This window comes from Cibotium barometz, chromosome 58, assembly GCF_041138505.1.
Source record: "Cibotium barometz isolate CiBa-2024 chromosome 58, ASM4113850v1, whole genome shotgun sequence".
In the NCBI taxonomy this organism is placed as follows: domain Eukaryota; kingdom Viridiplantae; phylum Streptophyta; class Polypodiopsida; order Cyatheales; family Cibotiaceae; genus Cibotium; species Cibotium barometz.
The window spans coordinates 31007701-31032957 of record NC_141103.1 but is presented as its reverse complement, the minus strand read 5'-3'; the positions used below and the strand labels follow the sequence as shown (position 1 = coordinate 31032957).

The 25257-nt window shown below is 41.6% G+C and overlaps 1 protein-coding gene across 3 annotated transcripts; it reads left to right on the top strand.

The window, feature by feature from the left end:
* The first annotated feature begins 17804 nt into the window (after positions 1–17804).
* LOC147606160 (pentatricopeptide repeat-containing protein At3g03580-like) lies at positions 17805–22614 on the top strand. Of its 3 annotated transcripts, none has more exons than XM_086792416.1 (3): positions 17805–18042; positions 18161–18237; positions 18437–22614. In XM_086792416.1, the coding sequence occupies exons 1-3, from the start codon at positions 17989–17991 to the stop codon at positions 20952–20954; spliced, it is 2649 nt and encodes an 882-aa protein (XP_086648542.1). In that variant the 5' UTR covers positions 17805–17988; the 3' UTR covers positions 20955–22614. The 3 variants fall into 3 exon arrangements, with proteins under 3 accessions (XP_086648542.1, XP_086648541.1, XP_086648543.1); XM_086792415.1 differs by having other exon boundaries at positions 17896–18078; XM_086792417.1 differs by having other exon boundaries at positions 17965–18042; positions 18161–18249.
* Positions 22615–25257: the final 2643 nt, after the last annotated feature.

Genomic DNA, 25257 nt, shown 5'->3' with positions numbered 1-25257 from the left:
CTATAGTCACAAAAGAGATTGAATCCACAATTAGATCTAGTAAAAGGCCTGACAAGAAGAAGAAAATAAGGCAACCTCAACCATGGCATTCAAAGCAATTACACAAGAGAAGGCCAGAAAAGGAAATATGGATTCCAAGAGTATTATTGCAAGCCCAAGGCTACCATGCCGGTGTGTGCAACTTTGGATCTCAAAAAGACGAATCATGCTCCCAAAGAAGAAGGGATATGATCCCAAGAAGAATTCTACAACAAAACGGAGAACCCAACAACCAAGGTACCATGCTCGATACCCAAGAATTCATCAATGATGGGTACCCATCCACAAACCTTCTTTAGGTTGAGGAATACTCTGAAGCCAGTACCATCATATGGGTGCCTAATGTTGTCAAGACTAATCAGGTTTCCTCATCAACTTCAACTTAAAGAGCTCTAAAAAATTTAATGGTGTGAAGAACAAAGCAAAAACATCATAACCACATGGAGAACTCTACTTACCTACTCTAGGATGAAAAGATGCACTTGGAGATGTCTCCACATATCATCTATATGAAACCACTCTTTGAATCGGTAGATCTAAGGATACAAGTGTTATGGAAATGTGAATTGTGAAATTATTTGATATTTTATGTGGTATGTATGGTACGCTCATTTGTTCCACAGTCGTGATTGACTAGCTACACACGAGAGCATGGAGTAGTGGTCGCATCGTGATGGTGGGCGGATAAGCGAGATTTAATGTGTCTTGTTTTTTTGGTGAGCAGATCAGTGCACAAAGTAGCATGGGTGCGATGGATTTTGGCTAGTGCATGACTGTCGGATTTTGGTGACGGGTGTAGTGCTGGTTGGGGGGGCTTGTTCGTGGTATTGTGGGTGGGGCAATACAGTCATCAACGCTATTATAGACTCGTACGATTAGACTGTTCTGCAGGTGTGCTGTCTTGTTCACGTGTGGCTAATGGCACTGTCACTCGTGTGACGGTTTTTGTTGAGATATCGAGCTCATCTAGTTAGGCAGTGTGGACACTGATGACCCGCCTGGGGGATAGGCCCCACACTTACACCACTGGCAATGGTTGATGAGATCATGGGTGATATGTGGCCAGTGGGATGACAGGCTGTGTGACAGCCATTCTAGAGACTAACATAGTTATAGCGCCAGCTCATTTAGTTGGGTTCACACTATAGAGAACCCTAGTATGTATTTGGTTGAGCACCTTTTCATATGAGTATACTCTTATCTTTGTATATGGTGCGTTGAGTGTTGAGTGAAGAAGAAGAAGATTTTCAGCCTTTCACCTTGTGTGTTCTCTTTTAGTATTTTGTGAGTGTGTGTGTGTTTGCAAGAGCTCAAGCTCTCTTTTCCCATGCATCTTTTCATGGTATCAGAGCCTGGTTCATGCTAAGGGCTGAGCTGCAAGCAAGAGAAGTACAAGAAGCGGTACGAGGGTAAGAGCTTCAACTACTCTTCCCTATTTTGTTGGCGACTATACACTAGTTGTCGGGAGCTCTACGGGAGGCATCGACAAACGATCTATGTTTGAGGAGCTTTCTTCGCGGGAGTAAAGCTATAGGGCAACTATACTGTCCTGTCGCACATTATTTTTCAGGCCGAAAACGCGTTTCGGGTACATTACGACCTCCATTTTTTAGAAAGCAGGCGATTTCGAGCATTGTGAGTAAGTCATCAATTCTCTGCAGAACTCTGTTTTAAGAAGTGTAGGAAGACAAATTGGCTGTGCAGACACTGTGTGTGCTACAAGAAGGTCAACAGTTGCCATTGGGTGTATGTATGCATATTGAGATCACAGGTTGTGACATTTGAGTGTAGTACAGTACCGCTGCAAAAAATACAACATTTTATGAAGGACAAACCAGAGCTGTTTCTGGTAAATTTGTGTGTCTGGAAAGATGTCAAATGATGGCATAAACCAGATTGTTGCTGAGAAGCTTGATAAGAACAACTTCCATGCTTGGAGGTTCAGGTTGACGAATTCCTGATGGGAAAGGGTTATTTTGGGACTACATAGAAGGTGAGCATAATGGGAAAGGGTTATTTTGGGACTACATAGAAGGTGAGCATAATGGGAAAGGGTTATTTTGGGACTACATAGAAGGTGAGCATGAAGAGGCACCAGAGATACCAGAGATCAATCCGACTGCTGCAGATATAAAAGAGTTCAAGGATTGGAACCAAGGAGCCAGAAAAGTAATGTATTGGGTCTCTATTAGTATACAGGACACCATGATTGGGTACATACAGGATGCCAAGTCCCCCAAGGATGGGGATTCAAAAGTACCTCGCAAATTAGAAAATTACAAATTCATTACCACATTTGAAAATGAGTTTTGTATTATGAATCAATACGTAAGACTAATGGCTTCCTTCAACACTAAAGGTATTTTGGTCTACTTTTGATATCGAAAGTGCTATTTGGGAAATGGGGGAAGGGCACGTTCTCTTATGTTTATTAAATTTCGGGTAGGACTGTGCCAACTCCTCACCATAGTTTATGTATGGTTTTTTTTTTAAACTTCACTCACACAAACGAGCACGAAAATCCTATGACTTGATGAATAACATGTAACTTAGATTCAAACATGGTAATGGATTTGGAACTATCTACCTCGCAATGTACTCTGAGATGTCTATCGATGTCCATCGACGTTGAATATAATGATAGGCTTGATATTTATGCTCGTACAGGTGCAAGCAATCAAGAGGATAAGGGTACCCAAGCATTCTAGTTTAGAAATAAACTAACCCTCCCTCTATGTATCGCAGGCCGTGCTCCTGTCTCGCAAGTGTCGCCCGACTCCACCCCATTGCCTTCATGCCTCCATTGCACCCCTCAGTCTGCACCTCTGCTCCCCTGCCCATGGTATTCTGCTCGAGCTCGGCCCTCCGTCTGTGCGTTTACTCCCCCGCCATGGTATTCTACTCGGGCTCAGCCCCTGCTGATCATCTAGGTAGGCCTACTGTGCTAAAAGAAAAGAGTTTCCTTTTACAGTAAAGCAGCTTGAAACTACTTCACTGAAGATGCCACTGACATTCGTCCAAAGATCGTGCGTTGTGCTCAGAGATTCACAAGCTATGGCGAGTTTTGGAGCTCGTGCTTGCAAGGCGAGCTATGATGCTTGGCCTGGAACAGGGGTGAGTGGAGGCAGCTATGGCAAATGAAGCTCGTCGACTGGCAGAGTAGTCTACTTGTGAAATTCCTTCATTTTTTCTTCTTTTCTGTCTGTCTCCTTTCTTGTAGCAGGCAATGAAGCTCCCGCGCCCATGTGGCACCGTCGCCCACCCTGCCAGAGCCGCTCCGGCCGCCTTTGCCACCGTCTCCCCACTCTTTGGTGCCCGTCGCCACCATCGCCTTCATGCTTGCAACCTCGCCTCAGCTCGCCCCCCGTGATCTATCCAAACTCGACATGTTCCGCCCCTTTTGCGCCATAACCCCACCTTGTGGGCAACACCTCCTTCTGCAAACCCTGCAACCATGGCCGACCAGACCAACGGCGGCACCCAAAAAAAAACATCTCCTACCGCTCATGCTTGCCTCACTTGGTGGTGGAGATGTCAAGCTTCCCACTTTTAGAGGTTCTTCCATGGACGCTTCGTGGCCATGTGCAGGAGCAGGGAATTAGACGGAGAGGATGATTATGTGGTACTCTTCCCTTCCACCATGGTGGGCCAACATCAAGAAATCATCTGCTGTGCTTCAACTTCTCGAGTTCTTTTTGTAGAACGAACTCTTCATAGTTGCCTGATTGAAACGTCTAAAGAAAGGTGTTATCGGGAACCGGTGGTGTTATAGGGAACTCATTAAACCATTGTTAGGAGAGCCTTGTAATTACCATGTTTTAGGAGAGCCTTGCAATTACCATGTTTTGAGCCTTTTGTGGCTATGCACCTTAAATGACCATTTTCTATGCATTTGTAGTGGCGTGATTTTACAGGAGGGAGACTCACGGGTGTGATTGTTGAAGAATCATGGCATGAAATTTGTTTGAATGTTGTACTTGCTGCATTTGATATAGTAAAGTTGTACCTTCTCTTTGAAGCTCGCTGCTTTCTAGTAGCATATGTTTATCTCATTTATTAGAAGCATCCCAGCATATGCTTCGTAAGTTGTTAAGCACTCTCGATACTCTTGTTTGTGGGAGATTCTTGTGGCATTTTTCTTTTTTAGGTAATGGTTCTTGTGGCTCCCTGTGAGGAGTGGGTTCTTGTGTCTTTTATACCACCTTTTTTGGGAGTGTAGATGCTTGTGTTTGCATGAGCTTGTTGTTATGGAAATGTGAATTGTGGAATTATTTGATATTTTATGTGGTATTTATGGTTCGCTCATTTGCCGCATGGTGGTGACAGGCTACGCGCGAGAGCGTCGATCAGTGGTCACACGTGATGGGCGGATAAGCAAGATTTAATGTGTCTTGTATTTTTAGTGAGCAAATCAGTGCATAGAGTAGCGTGGGTGCGATGGATTTTGGCCAATGCACAGCCGTCGGATTTTGGTGTATGTTGATGGGTGCTCATCCATAGTTTAATTTAATTAAATTACTATAATTTTAATATAAATAGCCAAGCTTGGGGACCAAGTTACTTTTTGATATTAATAGCCCAAAGTGGAATGTATCAAGCTATTTTTTAGAACTTGCTTTTTGCTAATAAATAAGTATATGCATGAGGAAGCGTGCTCACTTATGCATGGGGGGAGATTGAACCCATTCTTTTGTCATGCATAGTTTGCTATTTATATTCTTCTTGTTTTATTTGCCAAGTTATGCTATGGCTATGGAGGTGAATTAACAACATTGGTATCAAACCTCAGATTCTCTTGGATGTTGACCTGCACCATGCAAAGAGAAGAGAACCTTTTTCAATTTGCTCCATGGCTCTCAGTCGCATAGCTAAAAGTTTTTTTTTCCAAGGCTATAGCCGTGCTCATGGGCTCCTCCTTAACACAACAATAGCCCTGTCAGAATAACACGGCCAAGGAAAAACTGAAAAGATACAGGGGAGAAGAGAGCTTGAGCTCTTGCAAGCAAACACACACTCACAAAACACTAAAAGAGAACACACAAGGTGAGAGGCTGAAAATCTTCTTCTTCTTCACTCAACACACCATATACAAATATAAGAGTATACTCATATAAAAAGGTACTCAACCAAATACATACTAGGGTTCTCTATAGTGTGAATCCAACTAAATGAGCTGACGCTATAACTATGCCAGTCTCTAGAATGGCTGTCACACAGCTTGTCATCCCACTGGCCGCATATCACCCATGATCTTATCAACCATGCCAGTGGTGTAAGTGTGGGGCCTATCCCCTAGGCGGGTCATCATTGTCCACCGCCTCACTAGATGAGCTCTATATCTCAACACTCCCCCTCGAGCTCAACTCTATCTCATGTACACCAAGCGAAGCCCCGAATCTGCGGAGCTTCTCTGTACCCAATGCTTTGGTGAAGATGTCAGCGACCTGATCCTGTGTGCCGACATAAATAAGGTCAACGTCTCCTGCCAAAACCTTCTCTCTGACAAAATGGTAGTGGACCTCTATATGCTTCGTGCGAGCATGAAAAACTGGGTTCCTGGGCAACTACATGAAGCCACTAGTAGATCTTCTATCTGAGATACTACTAACCCAATCAGCATTTGTGTACCCATGTACACATATCTCTGTCCCAGTTTCATAAAATAGTCCATAATGCAAAGTAGATCTCACATACCTCAGTATGCATCTCAATGCATCCAAATGCGACTTCTGTGGAACTTGCATAAACTGACTCACCAACCCAACAGCATAGGTCAAATCCGGCCTCGTGATCGTCATGTAGATCAAGCTTTCTACTATGCATCTATACATAGTAGGATCCTTCAAAATCTCTCCTGAATCTGCACTCAACTTGCCATTCTGATCCAATGGCACTGAGATAGGCTTACAGCCTCTCATACCATACTTGGACAACATGTCCAAGCCATACTGTCTCTGTAGTAATCCAATACCATGTGGTGACCTAATTACCTCAATGCCCAAGAAATATCTGAGCTCCCCCAAATCCTCCATCTCAAACTTCTTTCTAAGCAAGATCCTTCATCTCAAACTTCTATCTAAGCAAGATCTTTACATCAAAGATCTCTGCATCATGGTCCAATACCATGTGGTGACCTAATTACATCAATGCCCAAGAAATATCTGAGCTCCCCCAGATCCTTCATCTCAAACTTCTGTCTAAGCAAGATCTTTACATCAAAGATCTCTGCATCATGGTCCCCCATAATGATCAGGTCATCTACATAGATGACAACAAGCACAACCCCTCTACATGACTGTGTCTCACATATAGCGAGAAATCTGCATTGCCTACATGAAAGCCAATAGTGAAAAGATATGCAAAAATCTTGTCCGACCATGCTCTTGGTGCTTGTCTTAAGCCATTAAAGACTTTCTTCAACCTACAAACATGCTCGGGGTGACTCACATCCTCATAACCAGGTGGCTGCAACATATACACCTCTTCCTGCAAATCCCCATGCAAGAATGCATTCTTTACATCCATCTAATATAAAGACCATTGCTTTGACGCAGCCACTGCTATCACAACTCTCACTGTTGCCATCTTGGTAACTGGGCTGAAAGTTTCCTCATAATCAATGCCATATGCCTGCGCATATCCTTTGGCTACCAATCTAGCCTTGTACCTGCTTATGCTTCCATCACTATTATGTTTTACTTTTTGTACACCCACTTGCATCCAATGGCTTTCTTGCCTTCAGGCAATTGCACTAAATCCTAAGTCTCATTTCCATATAGTGCATCCATCTCCTCATCCATAGCCTTCTCCCAACACACATTTCCAATAACCTCATCAATGCATGTGGGCTCTACAACCTGTACAACTTTTGCCATGTATACATAGTGATGTGCCACATAACCATCATAGGTAAACCTCTGCACAGGATTCTTCACTCTCCTAGACCTTTGCAGCTTTACATTCATGGCTTCCATAGCCTTCTTTACACCAGGTGTTCTCATAGTAGCTGGTATCCCAAGCTCCTTATCAAGGCTCGTCTCTGAGCCACTAGACTCTCCATCAACATGAGAATGCCCTGCAGAAATGTCAGGCATACTAAGGGGCTCAACCACTTTCTCTTTGCCTTTATGTGATGTACTAATCACATTTGCAGGACTGGTATTATGATGCAGCGTGCCACTCCATGGTCTATCAACTGAACCACTAGATGAGGACTCTCCTGGTCCACTCAAAGATTATGATTGCTGACTTGTATTCTGTGCAACCACATTTCCACTCACATAAGCCCCAACAGCTTCTTTTTCAGTAGTATACCAGCTGCTCTTCATCTCATCAAAAACAACATCCCTACTTACCCTCAACTCACATGTAGCAGGGTTATAACACCTGTATCTCTTTTGCTCAAGGGAATATCCACAATAAACACACATTTTTCAGCTTTTGGATCCAGCTTAGTTCTCAGCTCATCTGGCACATGCACATATGCAATGCATCCAAAGACTTTCAGATGAGACAAATCAGGTTTTCTGCCAGTGAACCTCTCCTCTGGAGTTACATCGGAGTTACATCATGTATGGCTGCAGTAGGAGTCCTGTTCATGATGTAACTCCAGAGGAGTTACATCATGTATGGCTGCAGTAGGAGTCCTATTCATGATGTAAACTGCTATAGAAACAGCCTCAGCCCAATAGCTGTGCGATTTATTCTTCTCTTCCATCAATGCTCGCGCAATCTCAGCAATGTGCCTGATTTTCCGCTCAGCAACTCCATTTTGCTGCGAAGTGTATCTGCATGTAAACTGTCTCCGAATACCATTCTTCTTCAAAAATTCAGAGAACTCATTGGAGAAGTACTCTCCCCCTTCATCTGACCTTAAGCACTTTATATATTTCCCTGTTTGCTTTTCAATCATAACTCTGAAATTCTGAAAATGAGTGAACACCTCACCCTTCTCCTTCATGAAGTATACCCACACTTTCCTTGTGTGGTTATCAATAAATGTCACATAATACCTGCAGCCTCCCATAGACATGGTCTTTGTAGGACCCCATACATCTGAACGCACAACATCTAGTGCATTTCTGCTCACATTTCTGTTACGTGGAAATACATGCTTTATTTGCTTTTCAAATTGGCATACTTCACATATTTTCTGCATACTTTCAACTTTAAACTTTGGCAGCCCTGTCACAATTCCTTTCATAGACTTCATTCTCTGCACATTCACATGTCCAATTCTTTTATGCCAAATGTCTGTGTCTGCGACAATTCCTGAACCATTTGCAAACATCACAGCACTCGGTTTACATTCAATGTAAACATTCTGCCCACTCTGTTACCTTTTGCAACCAACCTGCACTTGTCTTTAAAGTCTTCAACATAACAACCATCAGGGTTAAACCAAACCTGCAAACCCTACTCAATCATCTGGCCAACTGAAACCAGATTCTTTGTTATATTCGGAACATGAAGTACATCTGCAAGGTACTTCACTTTGCCATCCTGCATAGACAATGGCACATCTCCAACATGGACAATTGGATGAGCAGTGTCATCCCCTGTTTCCACAAAACCTCGTCTTTCAAGGTTTTTCATCTCCTTGAACCACTCCCCATGACTTGTCATGTGGTTTAGAGCACCTGAATCAATACCATACATCATCTTTATGTACTGCTTCAACATTTTTCAGACATGGCATTAACGACATGCTGCATAACAAACAACCTTTCATTATCCTCATTGTTTCTGCTCAAGGATGCATAGTTGTTTTGCTGCAATTTTCCATTTTGCATGTCAGCTTGCTGCTGCTGCTTATAACAATCTGCCTGTATTTGTCCAGGCTTACCACAATAAAAGCATCCACGTGTATCATTATACTACCTTTGCCAATTTCCACGACCTCTTTGACTCCCCCTGCCTCTGAATTGGCCTCTTCCACTTGCGTGTTGTTGTTGTTGTGAATTTTGGGACTGTTGTTGTTTGCTGCTGCTGTCTGCTGGCCATAATTCTAATTACCTGTTCGGCCACCTCCTTGGCCGCATCCACGGCCTCCTCTACCTCATCCTCTTTCTGAACTTGTATAGAAGGCCTGTTGCTCTGAACTATTTTTATTTTGTGAAGGCTATTGGTCTTCACCCAAGGTCTTCTCTTCTATAATCAATATAGACACCAAATCTGTGAAATTGGGAATGTTTTCCCGAGTCTGAATAGACGTCTTGAACGCCTTGTATTGTGGCCCGAGACCACGTAGACAGACTTCCACACCTTGTCATCATCATCTACTAAAACGCCAATAGATGACACCCTATGTTGATCTTTTTGTTGCCTTTAAGCACCCTCTGTTGTCGGGTGTCCATGTCTGCCAAGGCCGTGTCACTCCACCACAGCCCAGCTACAATGCCTAGCCAGTGTCCTATCTCTCCATTGGCCATCCTTTATGTTGATTGTGACTCCACATACAGCCATATACGCATCCAACATCATCCAATGTGGGCGTTAACTTGCGTCCACTACTCACAGTTAACTGCCATTGCGGCTTTTCTTACCTTGCATGACCACCCGGCTCCACCATAATCAGGACAAGCCGTGAAGAAAAAAGCACTATAGAGCATAGCCGTCGTGAAATTAGAGAGCCGAAAACTATCACCGTGAGACATGATCATAAAATCACAGACAACTCATGGGCTTTGAAAGTAGTCGTGCCCAGTTGTTTCCACTACACCTTTATTGTGCCATGGTAACTATGGCTTTGTAGTAGGAGACCTTTTGACATCTTTTGGGCCTTGTAAGGACTCCTAATTTTTACTTTGGTATGGTAGATAGGCTAGTGATGTGGAAAATAAAAGTGGGCCTTTATGCTCACATGGATTTTAATTGTATTATTAATATAGTATTCATAATAAGGCTACAAGTTGGGGAGTGAGGAAGGCAAGTGGAGGAGTGTGCATACTTGGGAAAGATTCTTGTAGAATGCCTACATGAAAGAGGAGAATTCCGCCATGTGTAAGCGGGATCCCCACCTACATCCCACTTAGACCCACTTAGACTTGGCTATTATCTCATCACACTTTTAAAGTAAAAAAGTCTTCAATTTAATAATCACTAGAAGACTTAGTCTAAGAGGACAATTGATGGTGACATCTACCCTTATGTCACTAAAGGGTTGAAGATTTTTATGTTGTAATTTGTAACAATGGAAGAGAGGGTGATTCTCCACCTATAAAAGGAACCCTCCTCTCCCTTTCAAATCAATGAATGAAAGCCTCCTCAATTGAGCATTTTGTGTCATTGCCATTCTCTTATCTTCAAACACTCTTTATATGTGAATGTCTCATTTAGCATTAGCTCCTCATGCTTAACCCAATTTTGGACCTCTTTGATGAATCATGATAAGTGGGATAAGAAGTTATTATCTTGGTGGGCCTATGACTTCTCAACGTAGCCCTTGCCTTATTGCCGCCCTCCTTTGGAGGTACCAATGGTTTTAGTGGTAATCAGCATGTGGAAAGACCACAAGTATGCTTGATAAATACTTTGGTATGGTAGATAGGCTATGATGTGGAAAATAAAAGTGGGCCTTCATGCTCACATGGATTTTAATTGTATTATTAATATAGTATTGGCTACAAGTTGGGGAGTGTGGAAGGCAAGTGGAGGAGTGTGTGTAGGTGCATAATTGGGAAAGATTCTTCTAGAATGCTTACATGGAAGAGGAGAATTCCGCCGTGTAAGTGAGATCTCCACCTATATGCCACTTAGACTTGGCTATTATCTCATCACACTTTCAAAGTCAAAAAGTCTTCAGTATAATCAATAGAAGACTTAGCCTAAGAGGACCATTGATGGTGACATCTACCCTTATGTCACCAAAGGGTTGAAGATTTTTATGTTGTAATTTGTAACAATGAAAGAGAGGGTGATTCTCCACCTATAAAAGGAACCCTCCTCTCCCTTTCAAATCAATGAATGAAAGCCTCCTCAATTGAGTATCTTGTGTCATTGCCATTCTTTTATCTTCAAACCCTTATTCAAACACTCTCTTTACATGTGAATGTCTCATTGAGCATTAGCTCCTCATGCTTAACCCAATTTTGGACCTCTTTGATGATTCATGATAAGTGGGATAAGGAGTTATTATCTTGGTGGGCCTGTGACTTCTCAACGTAGCCCTTGCCTTATTGCCGCCCTCCGTTGGAGGTACCAATGGTTTTAGCAGTAATGAGCATGTGGAAAGACTTTGGGGACCATAGGTAAATCTTTATGATTGTCCGCTGAGCAACGTTAACCCTTACCCTCTAGCTTGAATCATGAAGGAGATGAAAGGCAAGAGGCTATGTGAAAATTGAGGTTTCATGTAAAGAGAGGGAAGTGCAATTTTTGTGGTCTAATACCAAAATTTCAATCGATAATTACTCATCACTCGAGGATTGGTTTCTAAAATTGATCATATGGCTAGGAAGCTCTTTATATGCTCTTTCCACTCATGTAACTAATTTCTTAATCCTTTACTTCATTGATGATCAGAATTTCTCCCAAAGTTGCTAACTTTTAGGCGAATTTTGGCAGTTTTATAGTCTTGTAGTAAAATGCTCATAAAACTTTTCGCTCGATTGCCCGTTTTCGAAAGTTTTTATATAGGAGCGAAGCTCTCTTCAAGCTCTACGTACTTATGTAATCCTCTTTTGTATAGTCTATATGGATTTAAAACTGCAATTCTCTGTGTATCTCTATTTTTATAGACTTTTGGCCATTATTTCTTCTTAATAATGATTAATTCCTCTTAAGCTCTTATCAAAAAGCAAATCCCATGTATCTTATCCTCTTGTAAGTGATTGTTGTATTCTTTTACTTTAATATGTTCTGTCCAAATTACCCAATTCAAACGGATGAACCTTACCAACATTCCTTGTATGTTTCCATTCACATAATCCTGAATCGGAAGATTTTCTTCCAACAAAGAATTGCCCACTTGTTTGGAGCTGCAAGATTGCAGAAATTCTTGCTTCTCCTGAGCCTTTCATCTTTCCTTCCATGAATTATGATCTCACCTTTAATGTGTTTATCTTTATCTTAACCTAGGGAGAGAAAGGGAGGTGAGGAGGCTGTGAGGTTTCATACAAGTGTGTTTTGATTCTAAGAAGTGATCGAAGTCAAACCCCAACTTTGTGTCACAGTATTTCCCCTTGCATCTCTTGGTCAGGCTCTTTTGGTTTGACCACTTGATCCCTTTTTTCTCTTGATTGGGTGGATCTGGTGTTGATCGTATCTTCTTCAGATCCATCTTGGATTGTGACCCTAGTATCACCCTTACCGACTTTTTTCACCCTCCTTCTCCTGCCAGTTCCGGAAGTGGTTGCATCTGTTGGGTTCTTCCCTTTGTCCCCCAATTGGGCCTAGGCTTGTGTCAAGACATTGAGTGGCATGATGTTTTCAGGCTGCACACTAATGGTCCGGACGGTGGCCTGGTTAGAAGTGGAAATTGAACCACTTGCGCGGTATGGACAATCTTTGATCAAATGATCAATCCCACATTTAGTACAAGTACGTACTGGGTGGAGCAATCAATTGCTGGGGTTGGTGAGTATGAACCACATTCTTCTTTGGACATTCAGTGATTCAATGTGGTCCACCGCCGCAACCAAAACATTGTAGCGTTCCTCTCCTCATGTTTGAGTTTATGTACTTACCCTTCCACTATACCGTGGTTTGAAACACAAGTACTGGTGTGTTATTTTATAGGACATAGAATTCTGGTGCAATCTCTGCAGCTTCCTCAGAGTACTCACCTGAGTTCTACTTCACGCATCATATCCATATCTTCTGATGGATCTTCAATCAATCCTTGGTTGATTTTAGCCTGTGGTTTGGTTGTGGTGGTGGTAGAACAAGTGGCGGCAGAGGTGAAGTGTCATGTACCCGAAACATCCCCCTAGGTAAATAGGAAGAGTTTGGCTATCTTGCAGCTGTAGTGATTTTCACAGGTGGTGCTTGTAAGGCCAATGGATCTCTAGGTTCTTGCAACTGTGCTATTGTTTGGAACCTTGGATATTTGCACATGTAAGTGTCATGATTCCCTAATTTTACACAGTGTGCATAATAGAGTAGTGGCCTTGCTCTTAACTATGGGTATTCGGTGGTAGTGTGATTCAATCTGCACATAGAGCACCACACCAATTCTCTACGGGGGTAAAGATGGGTATGTCCATGCCCAGATGTTTCTCTTCCATACTTTACCTTTAATTTTTCCAATATTGCATTATTGAGTTCATCCACAATCATGTTCCCGACTTGCTTTCTCTGAGTTCCAATCTCTTGGTGAATTGAAACCCGTGAAGTCATTGCTACCGAAGATATTTTTACATCTTTTAGTTGTCTTCATATTCAATTGCCAGTTTACAACATGCATCCAGAGTAGCTGGTATACAAGATAATCATGCATCTTGTGGTCTCTAACTCCTCTCCGGAAGCAAGGCAACAACTGATCATTAGTTATCCTTTCCCGTAGTTTGCACCTTGAATTTAAGTGCTTTAGCTGAGACACATAGTCTTGCATCGACTCCATTTCCTTTTGTTTGATGTTGTGCAGCTGTGCCACATGACTCCATTTGTCGCCACTTCTGGTAACGCTAGGCACAAAAACATTCTTGAGCCATGCGAAATTAACCTTATCTTTGGGTTTGAGGGTTCGGAACCATTGATGTGCTTTTCCTTGTAGGGTCAGTGAGAAAGCATAAATCATGGTTACATTACTTACTGGCCCGCAGGTTTCACATGTGGACTCAAAGATCTCTACATGTTGAATAGGATCCCCATTCCCAGAGAATTTTTGAACGAGCTTTGAAATGATGTGTGGCTTCATTTGGGAGGGCCTATATCAATGATACCGCTAGATTTGGTAGGGGATGGTGGTTTCTCCTCTTCCCCAAACCCAGAGTATCACAACCCTTTTTCCATGGATTCTTCACTACTAGTTTCGACAGTGATAAAATTCCTTAAGACACTCAATTGAGTGCTTACTGAGTGGCTTGAACCCACACTCTTTTGATATAGGAAGATCCTGGATGATTTGATGCACTATCGTCACAGGAGTGAGGTCGTCCTGATGAGCTTTTCAAACCTTAAGTGTATGTGAATATGATTTGATAAGCTATTTTGCAGCCCCAATTAAGTTTTGGTCAAATACTATCAACTCGTTTTTTGAGGCCATGACATTACAGAGAACAGTTCACAGCATGAAATGTTAGAAAACTGTTCACGTCGTGAACGATTTTTTACACTTTCATGTGTTTAAAATTTTTGTTTTGGACTCATAAATCCACGTTACCTTGTTTTATAATTTTCACTAGTCTCAAGAACGTCCTTAACCTTATTCGACAATACCAGGTTCGTGAGTTAGATTTGATTAAGGTATGAAATTGCAGAAACAATTCATGCCGTGAAGGGAAAAGGTTTCACATCATGAAATGCAAATGGTTCAGGTCGTGAAATAAAAAGGTTCACGCCGTAAAGGACTCTCAAATAGTTCACGTCGGTGAAATGAAAATGTTTCATGCCGTGAAATACAATCAATTCACGTCGTCGTGAAATGCTTTGAAATAGTTCACGTCGTGAACGTTTCATGCCGTGAAATACAATCAGTTCATGTCGGTGAAATGAAAATGTTTCATGCCGTGAAATACAATCAGTTCACGTCGGTGAAATGAAAATGTTTCATGCCGTGAAATACAATCAGTTCACGTCGTCGTGAAATGCTTTGAAATAGTTCACGTCGTGAACGTTTTCTGCTAATTCACGATTCTTAATTTTTTCAGACCCGTGGTGTCAGAGGTGTTAGGATAAGGCTACCTACTTTTGGCAAGGTAATCTCGTGAATTACGACACTAATTGCGGCGTTAATGCTGGGAACGTTTCCTTTCATGAAGTTGCAAAAAATGTTTCATGTCGTGAAATGGTCTCCTGCAGTTTCATGTGGGAAATTCCCACGTCAACTCAGATGAATTTGGGTGCAAAATCCTTCTCCAAGTGCTTCCAAGATGATTGTGCCATGCATAAGGAATGTAATACAAGTTCAAGACACAATCAATGGCTCCTTATTTTTACGATTTTTATAAATTTTTAAAAAAAAAGAAAAATAGAACATCACCTTGCTTGTTTACGTTAACGATTCTAGTGATACAAACATCAAAATTGACTTAAAAAAACAGTGGAGCCTTCTTTCAAGATCACTCCACCACACAAATACACAACAAAAACAACCAATTTCTCACGATTTTTCATTTCCACTCACATCTTATCCATTCATTCCATACACAATGCACTACCAGAATATAAAGGCAATGATGAATATCATGTAATGGGAGCTGAAACTCAAAGAGGATGGAAGAAACAAAGGTGTTTCCCCGGCACAGCGGTGCCAAAAATATTTTTGGCTACCACACTTCCAAGAGGGAACTCAATGCATTCACCTTAGGGAAGAGCAATAGAACACTATAGGGCACTTACCAATGCTTCGAACTTGTGTCCCTTGAGGTTTCCAAGCTCAATTGAGAAGCTCCAATCCTCCAAGCTCCACCTCCACGCTATCATTGTAGAGTCGCTCACACCACTACACAAGGCAATCACTCTCTCTCACTCCTCAATACAAGCATGCAAGATACAAGTATAGAGAAGAGGCACAAGTGCTAGAATGCTCTCTCTCAAGACAAAAGCAAGAGCTCTCAATAGCACAAAGGGGGATTGTGTCCATTCATTATGAGAAAATGCCTTATATACAATTGGCCCTTATTCACACTTGGACGCCCAAACTTACTTAACTAAGGCCTTGGGTGGCCAATATCTCATAATGTACAACTTTTATAATGCCTTTGCATGACACTTATTAATGTCCTCAAATGGAGGAGCATATTTGTTAATCCAAAATGGGATTAATGATGCTTATGAGGATTGGGAAAACTTACTGAAGATGCTGTCTGGGGGGGTCATGCAGGAGGCAATGACCACTACCTCATCACCTTCTTCCCAAAAATTCCATAGGTCAAAGCGAAAGCAATCTCGGAAATCCATCCACACCATCTTGCTCTCATCCCCATCGGCTCTAGGTAGAATGCCAAACTTGGGCATCTTCTTCTTATCATGCACCTCTGGTGAACACCTAGTTAACAACTCTTGAAGCCTAAACACCACTTGATGGTCCGGAATCACCACATAGTTCTCAGTTATGGTAAAATCATGCATCATTGTGGGCCCTTTCACTGAGATGGTCACCTCCAGTCCCTTTGTTCCATCTAAAGAGAATTTGAAGCATCTAAGATAAGGCTTCTTAAGGTTTGCAAAAAAACATATTATGATGGGCAAGTCTCTGGGTGATGTGTGTGTCGAGTGGGGCTCTTAATGTATGCATCACAAGGGCTTTTCTCTAAATGTGGTACCTTTGCTTGCATCCTTAAAGCATGTGGGTGCACAAGAGTAGTTGACAAAGGGGAACAAATTCATGATGAGATTGCAAGTTAGGGGTTGCTTGGAAATGATAATGTGCATGGCAGTGCTCTCATGGATACATATGCCAAGTGCAGTGGTCTCTCAAAAGCACGAGTGTGTGAGGAGCCCCTTCTGAGGATGCCATTTCTTGGAATGAAATTGAAGGTCATACCCAATAGGGCTATGGTGTACTCAACTTTTCTGAACAGATGTAGGGTGAGGGCCTCTCTTTGTGTGTGGAGTGAACTTTGCTTGCATTTTGAAAGCCTATGGCAGCACAGAATCGGCTAAAAAGGGAAACAAATTCATGATGATATTACTAGACAGGGGTTGCCGGGAAATAATATCGTGCTTTAGGATGCAATATTTCCTAAATGTGTCCAATAGCACCAAATAGAGTAAGCACTACGCTCGAAGAGTCTCTTTTCAAAATGTAGTAACCTTTGCTTGCATGTCAAAAGCATGTGGCAACATAGAAATAGCTAGCAAGGGGGAACAAATTCATGAGATTGCTAAATAGAAGCTCATGGAGGAATTAATATTTTTGTTGGTAATGTGATGGTGTTAATGTTTGCCAAATGCATTGTAGTCGCAAAAAGCATGACAAGTAGTTGAGGAGCTCCTTTCTCGGAATGGTGTCTCTTGGAGTGCACTAATCACAAAATATGGTGAGTACGGCTAAGATGAGCAAGCACTAAATTGTTTCAAATGGATGGAATACGGGGCCTCTATCCAGATGCATGATGTATTCTCTTGGATTACACTCATTTGCGCGTTTATGCCCAGCAAGGGCAAATCTCGGATGTTCTAAATTTTTTCAAACAGATGTCACATGAGTCTCTCCCAATGCAATCACATTTGCATGAATCTCGAAAGCAGGGTATAATACTTGCAAAAGCAAATGAATTTCTTGACATGCATATGAGCAGTGATGTACTCACTTAAACTGCACTCATCAGAGGATATGCCCACCAAGGGCAAGGTCCAAATTCTTTGATTTAATGGGATTATGTCTATTTATGAAAGTTTAATAAAACCTTCTTTTTTCTTTTGCCTGTTGTGGCTTGGTCAAGCCACTCTTTACATACATTGACTTTTGAAAAGTTTATGGAAGCACATGAGTAGTTGACAATTTGTGCTTCAAACTACACTCGATGTGCAAGTGTGTTACTCTATACATGTCTCATTCAATTCACTAATTCCAATGTGAGTATCCATGTGTGATAGATGTTTATGTGGCTTTTTTTTGTATTCAAAGATGCCTCCTTGGCAAAGTTGTCTTTAACGAGCCTATCTCTACTCCACCAAAGATGAGTCTGTGCTTAAGAATACTACTCTTGACAAGTCATGCCACTAGTATTATAAAAAGGAGTGATATGTTTGACATCTTTTAGAATCAGGCAGATTGTTTTTCCATAGCGTATGAGCAATGGAGACTGGCTGTAAAGCAAATGTTGGCCTTCCAGATGAGAGATGAGAGCCGCAGCTGTGCACTCGAAGAGAAGCCTGCTCTTTCAAAGAAACCTGGTATATTCCTGGGACTTCAAAAGATTCTTCTTCCCTGTAAGGATAAACAGTACACAATTCTATTCGCAGCAGATGGACTTTCTACATGTTCTTCTAGCTCACTCTTCATGTTGCACAGGCACGCATTCATTTTATCCACGCTGAGACGAAGAGTAATGGTGAGCTTGGAGATGTCACAAGTGGGTTCAATGTCAGGTAGTAGAAAAGGTGCTTTTTGCTCTGTTTTTACCAGTCTTTAGGGTTTCTTTACGATAGTCTTCTGGATTTGTTCAGGGTTTCAATTCTTTTGCATCATGAATTTCATTATTGCAAAAAAAAAAAATCAAAACATCAATGATGGGTTTTTTCAGTTTTTATTTATTTCTTTTGGGGGGGCGTCTGTTTGAGAGTGCAGAAAGCTATGTAAGGAGGGGTGGTTGGACCGTGCCCTTAAATTTGTGGACATCAGCTACCAGCATGGAATCCCTATCACAAGGGACACAATATACCACCTCTTGTTGGGATGTGTACAGAAGAAAGACTTGGCAGCTGCCAGACGAGTGCAATATTTCATGGTTGACATGGGACTCGACTCAGTCGCCTCCCTTGGAGATCACCTTATACGCGTGTTCGCCTCATGTGGGAGCTTGCCTGAGGCGAACCAGGCATTCTGTATGATATCGAAGCCAAGTGTATATACATGGAGTGCCATCATTTCAGCCCATGCAGACTCTGGAAGATGCAACAAGGCTCTTGAGCTATATATCAACATGCAAGAAGTAGGCATCAAATCAGATAAAGTTGTATTTCTGTGTATTTTGAAAACCTGCAGCAATCTGGGAGCATTAGAGCATGGCGGGCTTATACATCATCAAATTATTGAGCACGGACTTGATTCAGATGTGGCCATTGGGAGTAGCCTGATTGTTCTATATACCAAGTGCGAGTGTTTAGAGGATGCACGGAGAGTGTTCGACAAAGTGTCAAGTGCTGATGATGTGATATGGGGTGCAATGATTTCTGGATATGCTGCAAATGATCATGGCCTCATTGCACTAGAACTCTTTGACAGAATGCAACAGGAGGGAATCAAACTAGGTGAAGTTCTATACACCTGCATGCTAAAAGCGTGTAGCAGCACAGGAGAAATTGGTTGGGGAAGGGGTATCCATCATCACATAATTGAAACTGGAGTTGAACCAAATGTCGTTGTTGGGAGCTCCCTCATTGACATGTATGCCAAATGTGGCAACTTAGTGGAGGCCCGCAGAGTGTTTGATCGACTGTCAAATCGGAACATAGTTTCATGGGGGGCTATGATTGGAGGATATGCCCAGTGTGGACATGGGCTTTCTGCTCTTGAGCTCTTTGAGAGTCTGCAACAAGATTTCATAAAGCCCGATAAACTTATACATTTGTATGCCTTGAAAGCATGTGAGAGCATAAGAGCCATTAATCTTTGCAGACTCATACATGACCAAATCATCAGAGATGGTCTGAATTCAGATATTCTTATTAGCAATGCCCTCGTTGAAGTTTATGCCATGTGTGGCAGCTTGGCAGAGGGATGCAATAATTTTGACCTACTTGCTAGTCGAGACACAGATTCATGGAATGCATTGATTGCAGGCTATGCTGCTAATGGGAATGCTTTCCTTGCTATTGAACTTTTTGAACGAATGCAACAAGAGGGGGTTACACCAAACAATGTTACGTACTTGAATTTTCTGAAGGCCTGTGGCAACGCAGGTGCTACAGAGAAGGGCAGGAAGATACACAATCAAATCATGAAAAGCGGTCTTGAATTAGATGTTGTCATTGGGAGCAGCCTCATTGACATGTATGCTAAAGGAGGTTGCCTGGTGGAGGCTCGTGAAGTGTTTGATGAACTAGGGGATGGAGATACAGTGTCATGGGGTGCAATGATGTCTGCATATACTGCACTTGAGCATTGCCCTTCTCTATGTGAACTTTATGATGAAATGCAACTCAAGGGCATTAAGCCTGACAAGGCTATTTTTCTGTGTATTCTGAAAGCATGTGGCAGCACAGGCTCATTACAGCAAGGCAGACTGATACATTGTCAGATAATTAGAAGTAAACTGGAATCAGATGTAAGTGTTGGAAATACCATCGTTGACATGTATGCAAAATGTGGGAGCTTGAATGAGGCTTGCAAAGCATTCCATGGTTTGCCACATCGAGATGAGGTGTCATGGGCAGCGATCATCGGGGGATATGTAAGACATGGCTATTGTAGTCACGTTGGTCAGTTTCTTGATGGTATGAAGGAACACGGATTGAGGCCAATGGGGTTGATATTTACAAGTCTTCTTGCCGCCTGTAGTCATGCAGGCCTGCTGGAAGATGGTCTTCAATACTTCAGATCCATGGTGGACATGGGTATTGCACCAGATATTGAACACTACAGCTGCATAGGTGACCTTCTCAGCCGCAAGGGATGCTTAAACAATGCCAAGGATCTTCTCCAAAGTATGCCCATTAGGCCAGATATTGTATTGTGGATATCTTTGCTGACAAGCTGCAGAACATATGGAGAAGTGGAGCTTGGAAGGAAATGCTTTGATCACATCATTGGAATGGATCTAGACGATGCTTCTGGGCATGTTCTCATGTGGAACATCTATGCTGATGCCCAAATGTGGGGGGATGTGGTCAACATGCTTGACTTGCGGAAACACACAGGTGTACAGAAGAGGCCTGGAATAGCTTGCATCGAAGTCAATGACAAATTGCATGAGTTCATAGCTGGATGCAATAACCCCTTGCAAGAAAGTGCACCCTATTCAAAGTCAGGTAGAGTAAGTAGGTTCATGAAGAGGGAAGGGCATGTGCCACATTTGGATCTGGTGATAGAATTCCAGGCAGATGTAGGTACAGAAGAATCTACACTAAGAGAGGCCATAGCTTAGTTACTCTTCTGTCAAATCAGTCCTTTCAAGATTTCTTGTTGGAGAGTCCATTTGTGGTGTAGACAGTTGGGAGCATTCATTGCTTGTGATTTATTTCACATGGACTGTAAGGCATGTGGATGGGGCTATGTATGGAGGATTTGATTGAGTGCATTGGAGCCTGGCCTTTAAAAGGGACTAGAAGGGTGGTGCCTTTGGGGGTGGGGTCCCCACGTGTGATGTCTACTCCCCCGCTTTCACACATGCACTCTCCTGTAATGGCCTGTCGTTAGTGGGGCATGCTGGCAGGTTGTTGAAGGAGCTGGCTTATCCGCATCTGACATTTTTATGTAATTTTACATCAAGCGACACCAACTGAGACTTTCTTGCTTGGTAGCTCTCAAGCATCAAAGGAATTTTTTTCCAAAGGGTATGCACACTGATACCAAATTTGTGTGCTGCTTTCAAAACAAAGCCATAGGAAACATAGGCTTTACACCCTGATTATATACGGTCCTTAGGCAGGATACATCAGGCAACAGAAATGAGGAGTCCATATTTACCGTACTTGTATATTGTTATTTACAAGCTCTGTACATTGCCAGATAATAAGAAGTAAACTGGAATCAGATGAGGGGATTAGAAATAGCATTATTGACGTGTATGCAAAATGTGGGAGCTTAGATGAAGCTGACAAAGCATTCCATCATTTGCCTCTCAGCTCAATGTGGGAGCTTGGATGAAGCTAGCAAAGTATTCCATCATTTGTCTCACTGCGATGAGAGGTGACACATCTCACCTGTAGGTACATGTGGAAACCAGCCAGGCTGCACAGCAGTCAGGCAATATGTGGGCAGGCAAGCACCTGTGCCATGTGGCAGTTGGCAGTTTTAAACGTTGGTCGTGGACAATAATGACAGGCTGAGAGCATTTTATGCTGGCTGACCAGCACTAGGGGTGCATATATTTTTATATGTAGCAAGCATGCTACTGGTATGATCGTGTATCGCACGGCAAGGCCTTCTTTATGCTAGTGAGCATGAAGCAATCCACTTCAGTCTTTATTCACAGGAGATACAACTATGGAGAGAGAATGTAGAGCTGACACTAGATTGGGTCCTAATCTACCCACTGAAGGGTCCCCTCCGGCAAGCAGGAGTTTATTTACTTTGTTGCTTTGGAGAACTTCTTTACAATGTTGAAAACTTACTGATGACGGTTGACTGAGGATTGCCAAACGCAAGAACGGTGTAGGCCAAATGTCGGCTGAACTACCAAGCGGACTGTGAAGCTACTTCGGAAGCCTTATGCACACACAAATCTGCCGAGGGAGCTGCAAGAATGAAGGCTGAATGCTGAAGAAGACTTCGGGCTGTCTTGGATTGAAGCACGTGAAGTGCTTGGCTGTAGATATGTATGCACAAGCTGCAAGACTTAGGCAAACATAACTCTGCCATTGTTTGACCGCTGAATTGTGTGAGAATGAGATAATTTATGCAAGGGTTTGAGGGGCTTCTTGTACCCAGTCGGCCACCTCTACAAGAGCATTAGACACCTGTGGGCCAATTATTGGTCAACATCAAGAACAGGCGATTAACATGTGTGAAATCTGTAACATGCGGAAGCTCGGTGGAAGAATCGTAACTTCAATGCTCAGAATTCAGCAATCGTTCGCAACAAAGATAATGCACAGTAATGAGAGAGAGGTGTAGAGAGAGAGAGAGATATTAAAGACCCAATGGGCCTATGAGACCAAAGTGATACAATAATGTCCATGGTATATCTCGTCATGGAATGGAAAATAAAACAGAAAGAAGACCTACCCAATGCAAAGTAGCAACAGTCTTCACTCCCTTTTTGGGTAGTCCAAAGGGTTGTCCCCTTTTCTAAATGCAACGTACATGCTCTACAAATGAAGAGAAAGCACAAAGGAAACAAAGGGGTCCACCACAAGATGATCCCAGCAAAGCTCTTCAAGTCTTTTCTTCAATTCCACAAGAACCAGTATCATTGAACACCGCAGCTACACTCTGCAGGTCTTCACCATCAAACATCGCAAAGAATTGTCGAGCAAAGCTTTGGATTGGTCCAAGTTCTAATAAGAGTTGCTATTCCCAGAGGTCTTAGGACACCAATCTCCTACAAGATCCTCTATCACCTTAGTATCCTCTGCTCTAGACAGACCCAAACCTCTTCAAACAATTCTCACATTGTCTTCTTCCCAAACAAGCCAGCAAGCTTACACAGAGCTGTTGCATAACCAGACCCCTTGGCTCTTGGATAACCCTTCATCCACCTTTCAACTTAAAATGAACTAATATGATTTTTCTTAATCATAAACAAGCTTAAAGAAATTAATCATCATTTTTAACTAGATTAAAATCATAAAAATATCTAATCTTTTTCTTTAGCTTGTCAAGTCTAGAGTTTTGTTTAAGATAATGAGTTTATCATTAAGAACCATTCTTTTAACAAGGATCTAACTATAAAGATGATTAATCTTTCTAAAAAGAGAGATTTACTAATAAAAATATTATAATTAAGCATAAAGATTAGTATTAAACCATTTAAACATTATGAATCATTAGAAAGCTTGATTTCAAGAAAAAATCATTTAATTGAAAGCTTTCTAAGCATTAGAGGGGTTGAGAAGAAGATAACTATTAAGAAAGATAGAAAAACCATTGGATTAAGGCTTACCTTTTATTTTGGCTTGATTCTTTAAAGAAAGAAGTGAAACCCACAAAGCAAGCTTTGGCCACCAAGTTGGGGAGGGTAATCTCCAAGAGAGGATGGAGAATTGTGAAGCTCCAAAGCTTCCAAAAGTAAAGGTAAAATAGAGGGATAATAGAATTACACTAAAATGAAGATAATATTGGCATGTAATTACTTAAAGATGAAAATACAAATGAATGAGGGTCTATTTATAAGTGAGGGAGATCACTAACCAAGTCCAACTGGGATCTAGAGGCTTTCAGCTTCAGTTTGATCCATTTTGGACAAGTTTTGGACTAGTTTGGCTAACTTTCTGATCCAGTTTGAAGGAGGAGAGAGAAAATATTTTATTTTTTTTGAAATAAAAATGCAAGGTAATGATGAAAAAAAGACGTCTACTTCATGAGCTCTTTTCAGGTGTCAAAAATTAGATTTTTTAAACTAATAAACCTTAATTTTTAACTAAAAAACTCAGTACTTGGTCAACTCTTCATCTTATGTGAGCATTTACTCATTTTTGGAGTATTTTCTTTTATTCTTTGTATTTTTGTCATCCTAACACTTGGATTAATCCTATTGGTCCTTTAGAACCTTATTTAGACCTTAGTAATTTTTTTTTGAAAATGTGGACCCTTAGGCTAAGGTCTCTTATACACATAATTAGTTAATTTCTAATACACATTGAAAAATTCTTTTTGAAAATGTGGACCCTTAGGCTAAGGTCTCTTATACACATAATTAGTTAATTTCTAATACACATTGAAAAATTCTTTTTGAACTTCTGTTTTAGAGGAATTCATCTTAAATAAAAGGGATAACTTTATATCCAAAAATATCTCAAAACTGTATTACCTTTCTAGACCAAAACAAAGAAAAACAATGTTTTCTTACATTCTGAAATAGGGGATGATTACAGGGGACTGAGATGAGAGCTTATATATCTTTTAGGGCTGAGGAACCTTACAGGCGAGGACACATCTATTGGGCACAAAAAAACCTATCATAGTTTGTCCAACCTCCCTTAGTTAGAGCATTCATGCTCAACCAATTATTCTGGCAAAGAACTTATTCTCTGTACCATCAGCTGCTTTAGTGTGGCCTTCCACCTGGATCAAACACAAAATAAGAGTACAAGCCATGCATCTCATCCACATACTCCACCCCTCTTGAATCAAATGGCATGTACCTGGCCATTTCATGCATCATATCTACATTAACATAGCTTTCATCACCCCCTTGATTGCTGTGCATGTCCATGACACCACCCATAATCATCGATCTCAGACCTGGCCTCAAAACATTATGACTCAGCATATCAGAGGAGTCCATATAGAAACATCCAACACATCATCAATATTTTCACAAACAGCATCATCAAATGGTCCACAAAGCTGTCAAAAACATCACAAAAGTTATGCTTTAACTTTTGAATTCCTGCCATAGAGCATTTGGGGATTCACTATGCTTGTAATGCTGCATTAAAGCCACTTTGATGTCTTTATATGTTTGACCCTGATTTGGTTGGGCTCTCCATGCTTGCAACCACCTTTTAGCATCTCCTTTCAGCAACATAGATAGCAATGTTAGCTTGTCTTCATCCCTATCATTA